The sequence below is a fragment of the Falco peregrinus genome, chromosome 6, assembly GCF_023634155.1.
Source record: "Falco peregrinus isolate bFalPer1 chromosome 6, bFalPer1.pri, whole genome shotgun sequence".
Taxonomy (NCBI): Eukaryota; Metazoa; Chordata; class Aves; order Falconiformes; family Falconidae; genus Falco; species Falco peregrinus.
In genome coordinates, this window is record NC_073726.1 from 15,418,168 (window position 1) to 15,428,225 (window position 10,058).

A 10,058-nucleotide genomic window follows, 5' to 3' on the forward strand; every position below is an offset into this window, starting at 1 on the left:
CAAATTTAATTATTATGAGAGACAACATTTCAAGTTAGACAAACTAAATGCCAGGACAAGGCAAAACCTTTAAATGCTGACAAGATAGCTGACTGCCAGTACTTCTGTACAGGTACGTTGATCTTATCTGATGCTACGTTATCTATACTGGTAACTGCCTCTTGTCATTAAAAAAATGCTTATGGCCACAAACTTGAAGACTGCAAATGCTCCTTTAGGCACCGGTCAAGGACACTATTCTTTAGAAAATAAGAATGCTTTCAGAGGCAAGACTGCAGTTGCTATTCTTAAAAGTTGCAAGGCATCTTTTTTCTTTTCTCATAATAGAGAAAACATTATCTTTATAAAGGCATTTCAGGGGCTTTTTTTTTTTTTTGCAGTTGGTCACAGATGATGTCAGAGCTTCCCAAGAAAAAAGGCAAATCTCATCTGCCAGCCTCTAACATCTTTTTTGCTATATTACAATGGCAGCTTCAACCAGACAGTACAAGAATGTCCTCTCTTTGTTTCTTCAGTCTGCTGTTTCCTTTCTGATCTCCCACTCCTCGTTTTGTTTTGTTTTTTACCTCAGGAAGTTTTGGAATCTAGTTGAGGAGATGATGGGCCAGTTATTCAGTGCAGGGTTAATTTATTTATTGATTCCTTTTCCATGATGTTTTGGAAGGGTATATGTGAATTTCTGCAGCATTCTGGATCTAAATCATTGAAGTGTCCTCAGCAGTCTGTCAATATCTATCAGTCCAAGCCGTAAGTCATGATTTCTCAAGTTAATTCTGCTACACACACACACCCACCCTTTTTTTTTTTTAATCATTCACTTTTTGTTGTTTGGTTGCATAGGGAAGTATTTAGCATTAAGGCCACTGTCCTTCTTATCTGTAACTTCACCTTGAATAGTAGGGTCATCACACAGTAACAGATAAGGAGATAGATTTTTGGCTTGCTAAAATGTTCTCCAGAATTCTTATGGGATAAATCTTCATTTTTCAGTACTTCAGAAGTACTCTGATAAGGACTCTTTCCTAAACCAGATGGCTACCTTTGACTATCTCTCATTAAAAAGCTTTTGGATACTCCAAAAGAAAACTGACTGCATGGCATACAATAGACTCCCCCCCCAAGTAGTTTTGAGGGAATACTTTGTTCATTTAGATGTTTAGAATAATTCCCTACAACTTGAGTGGCCAATTTTATTTAAGTTTGTAGCTGTGTGTGGACTGATCTCTTTCACAGCATCTGTTGAAAACAGAACTGGAATGAGCTTCCAGCAGTCATCCATTTTTAAAAAAATTAGCTAACATAAAGCAAATAAAATATTTTACATTTTTTTGCAGGGAATAACTAAATGCTTTCATTTTTATATTATTTTTTGTGGTTTACCTTGGAATGCCATTATATGTGTTCTTGTCTTTATTAACCAATTATGGCAGTTGATTTCAGATGCCCATTTAAATGGGACTGACAAGAAGGTAGGTCACAGAGTGTTGCCAGTTTCTCTTTTTAAACTTATGAAATTTTAACTCGGACTTGTGTGTCTTCACCATCGATAAATACCACAAATAGGTAAGTGGGAAACATAAAGCAACAGAGAAAGCCTGTCTAGTGGACACACAAGTTGCCATTCTTACTACAAGTACAAGTTAATAGAATTACAGCTGCTCTGAACGTAACTCTTCCACTTGAGGGTCATCTGCTTTACTGATGAAGCTTGGTTCTTTAGGTATCTCAGCAATTCAAGTAAGGCCTTCACTTTTGTTAGTCACTACTGTGGTGTTCTATCAGAATTCTTTTGCATTCATTATCTGAAATTGTAATTCAGAATATACCTTCAAAAACATTTGATAAAGCTGAATTCTTGCTGCTTCTTAGGTTGCTCCACTCATTGGGGAAGATCAGATTACTTGATGTTGGTAGCTGCTTTAATCCATTTCTGAAATTTGAAGAATTTCTGACAGTTGGCATAGATATTGTTCCAGCTGTTGAGGTATGTAATTTTGCTGAATTTAATATAAACTTGATTCTCTAATATTTTTGAATGCTTCAAAATGACTGTAAAAAAGAAAGTATGTTAAATACTTAAGTGTGTATTGTAAATATCTGTGCTTTAATAGGAACTGTGATCCTCCTACTATATCCTTTCCCATCAACAGGCTCTAAACTGTAATTGTTCTGTTTTAAAAAAACTGATTTTTTTAAATTAATGCCTTTTATGTTGTTGTGAATCTTAAAATTTGAAAATTTTAGTAGCCATCTTTTCAGATGAGTCCTTGCATCTTAAAGGCGTAAGTACAGATTACATAGGGTTATGCTTAGGCATAAACCTCTCAGAAGCTGCGTTTGCTGACAGAAGGAAATGATCAGTGACTGTACTTGGTGAGTTTTTCTGGGGAGTTTTAGTAACCAGAGTTCACTGTAAGGGGGCTTTTCGTTAATTGCTAGAATTATTACTGAACTTCCACAATACTTAAGACAAATTTATAAGCATTTTTGGGGTAAACTGCTTTACTTTCTCGAGTTAGTAAGGGTCTCAAATGTTTTAATTCTGCTGTAATCATATATTCTTTGTCTTCTGCTCTTGACCCAACTTTTGTCAGTCCAGATAGCATTTATCAACCAAGCAAAATGACAAAGTGGCATAAAAATGAAAAGAAACAAAAAGGAATGCATTTCTGACAGAAAAACTTTTGACTGTACGCATCTTGACCACTTCCAGTTTAAAATCAGGCTCTGATTTTAAAGCTTTAAAAATTAAAGATTTAAGGCTCTTAAAATCAGTGGCCTAAGGTTACCCTCTTTAGAACTGGAAAAGTGTATGAGTACAATACAGTTAACTTGAAAGTAATGTCCTCTTACTTGCTGCAGTGTCGTTTACATGCTAAATGTGTGATATTTTGTTGTGGTTACCAGGTTTAGTCCACTAACATCTGATTTATATTTTTGCATATACGCTTAGAGATAATGAAAGAGATTCTTGGAAAAAAAGTCTGAGTCTGATAAATTGCTTTTTAAGGCAATTCAATGTTAGCTTCATCTAAAACATAAAGAAACTTTGAGTGGACTCAGTCTTGCCTAATTTGAAGAATAGGCACCAGTTGCCCAAACATGATTGCCCTCCAGTACTTTTCCACTGATGAGCCTGTAGGACATCTGCATAGGGCTGTTGGCATGATACAGGATGTCAGAGACACATGCCACTGAAGTGGCAGCCTATGGCACTTAAACAGTAATACATGGCAAGTAAATTTTGAGGTAAGATACACAGATCTCCTACTACAGTCAGTGGAGATCTATTAAAAATAGTCAGTGAAGCCTCAGTGTCTGCTCTTTCATGCTGAGGTGAATTGTGTGCTGACCCCATGGGCTGTATTGATTAGCTCTCCAGTGGCTATAAAGGGAGCCTAGGCACCTGAAGGTGCATGAGCTGAACCCAACCATTAATTTGTGGGTATGCATAGTTAATATTTTGGTATCTAGTCGGTTGTGCTGTTTTCGTATTACTATTATTCTCGTGAAAATCAATGTAGATGTACAGTGACCAAAACCATTCTTGGAAGAGTCCCAGAAAGGTTACTCCTGTGGATGTAATGGAGGAATGCATGTGAGTAATCCAGGCCAGACAACAGTAATCAGGTAGTCGCAGTTTCTGTGTGTTAACCAGTTCTTGAGGCTCTCTCCCAGAACAAGAGAATGATAAACTAATTGATTTCTTGTCATCGGACATAATTAGTACTGTAGCCTGATGATAGGAAACGGTAGGAACTCCCCAGAATGCTACTGTACAGACCAACACAGTTACTGTGAAGCCTGTCCCCAGGCTCACCAGCTTCTCTTACTTCGATTCTTCTGGATACTCTGTGTTCAGGGCACCTTGCAACCTAGCTAGCAAGCCTTCTTGGAGTGACATGGAGTACAATTTGTGCACTCAAATGCATCTGCTAGAATAAGCTTAGGCCCACCTCCAAAACAGCACTAATAAGCCCTGATGTATTCAAGATAACTCAATTTTGAACTACATCAGCACTGTAACCTCCTGAATAAATTTATCTTTAGGCCAGCAGTTTCCTGGGCTGATTTAAGATTTCAGAACAACAGCCAGAGGGTTCTTGTGGTAGTTATTGCCATCTTCTGACCTGAAAATTGATCCAATAACTTAGTGGTAGAAGCTGAAAATAGAACTGGTAAAATCTGATTTAGCAGATCTTTGAGTTAAGATACCAAACACATTGAAGCATAGAGACTTCTTAGGAAGTCAGTTTCTTGAGTAATGTTGAATGGAGGGTTAAATAATTCCTTCCTTAATAAAAATAGATTAATCCACTTTCTGCATATATAAATGCTTTGGATATAGACTAAGTAGTTGAATAACATACTTCAGCTAATTTGAGGATTAAGACAGATACAATTGTGGAAAAACTAGGAGGGGAACTGAAATGTAATAATGTATTCAAAATGTTTAGAATTTCAGTTTCATATAAAGAAAATATAAACTGTAGAGATACGAAAATGGAAATATATTTCCATTAAAAGGTTTTGTGTTTTGAGCAGGAAGGGAACTGCACCAAGAAAAAAAATAGCTTTCCCTTTAGCTAGGCATTGTGCACTCATTTTCAGTGTCTGGGTGTAACATACGCAGAGGGAAACAGGCAGTATTAGAAACTAGGAGGAGGGGGACTGGGATAAGCAGAATACGTCTCTTCTTGACCCAGTGTGGGGTTTTTTTGCTATTCCTTCAAATGTTCTGCTTATAACACAGATATTCTAGAGTACAAGTAGCAGTGGTTATTTTCTTGGAGGAGTTTAATTTGTCTACACTGAATTAAAAAAAAGGCAAAACTGAAGGGAGAATGTGCACTTTGGGAAAATCCAAATATGATTTCATACTGCTGCAAAAGTTTCTGAATATGCAACATCTGTTGCATTAGAGTAAATATAGTTTGAGACAAAAAAAGGGGGGGGGGGATGGAAGGGTACTGGAATTAAAAATTAGAATATACAAGTAGGATTACATTTTTAAATATCAGTGGATGCACTGAAGTATGACTGCTGTTTCAGTGTCTAGGGGGACTTTAAGATCAGTTCAAGACTTGTATATCTGGAGTTTAGTAGCAGTCTCCAGTTGAGTAGCATTTTTGTCCTAAAACTTTCTGCAGAGTTCAGATTCCACTTGAAAAATAAGTCATAAACCAGTCATAAACAACATAGAAATAGTGTTAAGGACAATTTAAGGACTAAAGTATTTTACCAGTATACAGAAATACTTGTGGTCTGTATTGTTTTTTTAATTGTGTATGTTTAACCTTTAACTTTTTAAGTCTTGTTTCTACATAAAGTTAGCCTGTTACCCTGAACAATTATTCTTCAAAGCACTTCTTTTAAAACTTATTAGAGGAAATAATGAAATTACTACTGGTAATTTCCTGTTCTAAGTATTACAAGAAAGCAGAATATAGCCCTGCAGGTATAATAGTTGCAATTAAAATTTCTTTATTATAGCCACATAACGTAAGTATTTATCTGGATTTTTAGCATATTGGAGGCCAAGATTAGTGCTACTAGAAAATAAATCGCACATTTTTTTGAACATTGACTACTTTTTCTAATTTAATGCATACTCTTGGGAGAGAATGTGATTTTATATAAACAAATAACATTCTCTTCTACTTGAAAACAATTGTGCACATCAGTTGCTTTATGAATAGCTTTACAATAGTGTTCTAGAGATCTTTTTTTGAATATTATTTTGTAAGTCACGATATAAATACTTCTGTGGTATGAAAACGCAACAGATCTAACAGGTGGACCTTTCAGATGTGCTCCATAAAATGTTTTGTCTGCTTTCATATTCACTTACCTGTTCAGAGTGTCTGTCGTTCACTGCATGTTCTCTAGGCATTAATAACAAGTTTTGTTGCTATCGTGCCAAAACCTTGTATCTTAATACCTTTGTTATGAAGAAGTCAGATTTGGATGAATATAAAGTGTCAAAACGTAAATGTAGTGAATAGCATACTGTGGTTTTGGGGTTTTTTTAATGCTCAGTAATTAAGGGCATTAAGAACTTCTGTATGTTGTATTGTGGTGTCATTTCCCATCTTTGGCAGCTTGAGTACACAAATGATCAACAGGTGAACTTAACAACCCTCACCTTACTTTGATAATTGCCAAAATGTGTACCACTTTGCATTTACAGTAAATTACATGGACCTGCCTCACTACTGCGAAACAGTTGGCGTACTGTAACTTTCTAATGTATATTGCCTTGCCATAGCTTCTTTGTTTCTGTATCAGTAAAGAATGACGCTTTTTTCCCCAAGTGATCAGATGACTAAGTTTCTTGGATTCTTTTCAAAGAACTGCTGTAAATACTGAGGTATCAAATATAGTTTCTCATTACTAATTTCAGGTTTATAAAAGGCTTCCAGCATCTGGAGAAACAAAAGCAATGTAGGCTTACCTGAGTTCTTAAATCATTTATGAGATAGTTCATTTGATACTTTAGGAAAATTATTTTTTTAAATTAATATTTCTCAGCAATTAAATCACTAGTAAATTACTGCACATCTAAAATTTTGCTTTGCAACTCTAAAAGCTAGCAATGCATTAAATTGTTTGATGTGATATCAAGAGGAATGTTCAGAAGGCTTGATATTTCCTCAAGAGAATGGAGAGGGTGTCATTGATTTTTTTCTGTGGATTTGGATTGTTTGCTCTTTAACCTTGATGTTTGTTTTTTCTGTTTTTTTATTCCACCAGAGTGTATACAAATGTGACTTCCTAAATCTTCAAATTCAGCAACCTCTCCAGCTGGCACAAGATGCTATAGATGCTTTTCTTAAGCAACTGAAAAATCCCATTGATTCTCTACCTGGAGAACTGTTCCATGTCGTTGTTTTCTCACTCCTCCTTTCTTACTTTCCATCCCCCTATCAACGATGGATATGCTGCAAGAAGGCACATGAACTTCTCGTATTAAATGGCTTATTGCTTGTAATAACTCCTGATTCATCTCATCAGAATCGCCGGGCTATGATGATGAAAAGCTGGAAAATTGCCATAGAGTCTTTGGGTTTTAAACGCTTCAAGTATTCCAAGTTTTCTCACATGCATCTGATGGCATTTAGGAAAACCTCCCTGCAAACAACAAGTGACTTAGTTAGCAGGAACTACCCAGGAATGTTGTATATCCCACAGGATTTCAACAGTATAGAGGATGAGGAGTATTCCAACACTTCCTGCTATGTTCGATCTGATACAGAAGATGAACAGCTAGCTTATGGTTTTATGGAGCTACCTGATGCTCCTTATGACTCGGACTCTGGAGAAAGCCAGTCTAGTTCAATTCCTTTCTATGAGCTAGAAGATCCTATATTGCTTCTAAGTTAATGTAGTTGTTGAAATGCCCTTTCAGTCAAACCTCTTGCTTAACTAATTTTGCTATACTAACATGGGCTCAACACACAAAAACGGTTTGCATAAAGAAAATGCAAAGGTTTACAGAGTTTGCTATTTTTTTCTACTTTGAATTTTAAAATTTATTCTTGTATGAAAGTGAAAGAAATACAAGTTTTATGCAAATGACTCGCGTCATAGCATAAATTACTGTTACTTTCTTTAGATTTGTATCACTAATTTTTTCCAGAAAGGTACCATTCTTTTCTTTAGTGCTGTGAAGTGTGAATTCTATTTAATTTGTTAAATGTTGTTTCAATATTTTAACTCGGTGTGGTTGAGCTTAAGGCACTGGAGTTGGTGGGCTTCTGAGAAGTATTTGTAGAAAGAAATATTGTGCACTTTAATTCAATGTGCAGAAAGGTTAAGACACTTGGTTACACGTGTCCCTTCTTAATTAGGGAAAAAAACTTTTCTTCCAAAATCTGTTTCACTCTGGGCTGGAGAAACTATAATTCTTGCACATTTGATTTTATGTTTATTGCAGCCCTCTTGAGATAACACCAAATCAAGATAACACCAAAACACAGGAATTTATTAATCCATAGTTATACATATTATGTAATTTCACTGCATAAATAGCAGTTAGACATGAAATTTCTGAAGAGGTTATCCCCCCCAGAGGAGTATGGTACGTCTAGACAATTATGTTTCACTTCAAAGCTGGAACATGATTTTGCAATTTTGTGAGTGTACAAGCACTAACATATATCAGTATTTCTCCGATGATGGTGTTCTGTATTCTCTTCAAACCATGTTTTTTGGGGGACAGGGTAGGTTTTGTCATGTTTTAAAGTAAATTATTTATGCATTTTAAAATCAACTTTTTTCTTTATTTGCCCTTATTTGTAGACCTCCCAAGTTATAAGGTAACTACAGATCAATTTTGTGAAAACAAACACAATTACACAAGTTTTTCAAAGATACACTTATTTGCGCAAAGCCACATATTCAGTGAATTGGACCCAAAAATCTTCTGCTTAGTTAAGTAAAAACTCCATAGCTGTCTGAAAACTGGTCTGTGCTGTAAGAACAGGGAACAGAAGTTTTTTACATCTGAGTTTTCAAATTTGTGTAATAAATTTGTGAGTTTTTGCTGGAAAAAACATATCTGTTCAATAGTAAAAACAGAGGATTCACTATTACTTTAGCTTAGATTTCCCTCCATTTAAAAATAATGGTCAGAATCTTCAGGTTTGAATGTTAGGCTGTTAAATCTGTAAGTGCCTAATAACAAATGATTTGAACTAGGTGCCACATCATGGTTTTAAGACTGACTTCAGCAAAATGGTAGAAAATACTAATAATGTACTTTCACAACTAGTTGTGATGATACACACCTTATACCATATTAACTTACCATGTTGTACTTATAATACAGACGTTACCAGATAAACTGAAATTGTAGTGTGGATTTTACGGTGGTTGCTACAAAAAGGAAACTACTCCTTTCACTGAAGTTTTGCACTGACAAGTGTCACAGTTTGACCTATGTGTTTTTCTTTTACACTGTTTCCTACACAGAGTCATACCACATTGGTCCATCTTACACTCAAACATGATCTGGACTGCAATGCTTTATTCTTTAACATAAGCTTTTTGTGTTTCCCTTCTTAAATTTAAAGGGTCCCTTTGTACCTGATTCAAATTTGTTATTCAATCTGAATGATATATATAAACCAAATAATTATGTTCTGATGTGTTAAGAAAAAAGTTTAGATACAGAAGTATCGGGGTTGATTTTTTTGAGAATACTTCTCTAATGAAATATATAATGGTTTCAAAATTGGCTTTAAGTCAATATTTGCATCCAGTGCTTTCCCACTTCACTTTCACTAAAATGTTTGTCATTCACAGCCTTTCTTCTTCCCAGTTAACCACTGACTCCAGCAGTGCTCATGTTAAAGCTAAAATACTGGTGCTATAAATTCAGCTGTTTATGGAAACAATCTGTGCATACTTCAAAATGTACCTAACATTTGAACTGATACTCTTTTTAACAACAAGTTATGGACCAGCTGAAGTGTATGTTGGCATTGTTTAATTGTAAACCGGTTTGTGATTCATACAAAAAAGCAATTTAGACCAAGATTTATCCGCCCCCAAAATAGTCTATAATATTAACATTTAAATTTAAGCCTTTTTGGCAGGTTGGTGACACCATTGTATTTGTGGTTTAGGGACCTGAGATTCATAACAGCTTGGTTTTCTTGCTGCTCCTTTTAAATAGCTGAAGGGGGGGTGTTTTGTTGTTGGTATTTTTGTTTTGGTTTTGGTTTTTGCTTTTTGTTGTTTTTTTAATTTGTTTTTTGGTGGGTTTTTTTTTTACAAGGGACAGTAGATTGTGGTGGAGGAGGAAAGTGGGATTTGCATAAATACACCTCCCTGAACAATAAAGTGGTGATATCAGGAGTTGTTGGATATTTGGCTTTAGTGCAAGAATGTTTCTAGGTTATGAAATATTTGAAAATATGACTGTGCAAGAGATCTCTTGTTCTTAAGGTGCTGGAGGGGAAAAGGAAAAAATGTGTATTTGCATTTCTGTTGTCTTTATGTCACTACTTTTTGTGAACAAAGCACATTTATTAAAAAACACAAAAAACTGAAAA

General features: G+C 35.3%; 1 protein-coding gene across 1 annotated transcript in view; it reads left to right on the plus strand.

Annotated features, from left to right (window-relative positions):
• BMT2 (base methyltransferase of 25S rRNA 2 homolog) overlaps positions 1-10,058 on the plus strand; it is a 36,117-nt gene extending 26,059 nt beyond the window's left edge. The window contains exons 4-5 of the mRNA XM_055808012.1: positions 1,870-1,984; positions 6,754-10,058. Of these exons, the coding sequence (XP_055663987.1) occupies positions 1,870-1,984; positions 6,754-7,383 (745 nt within the window). The 3' untranslated portion in view covers positions 7,384-10,058. The remainder of the gene's footprint in view (positions 1-1,869; positions 1,985-6,753) is intronic.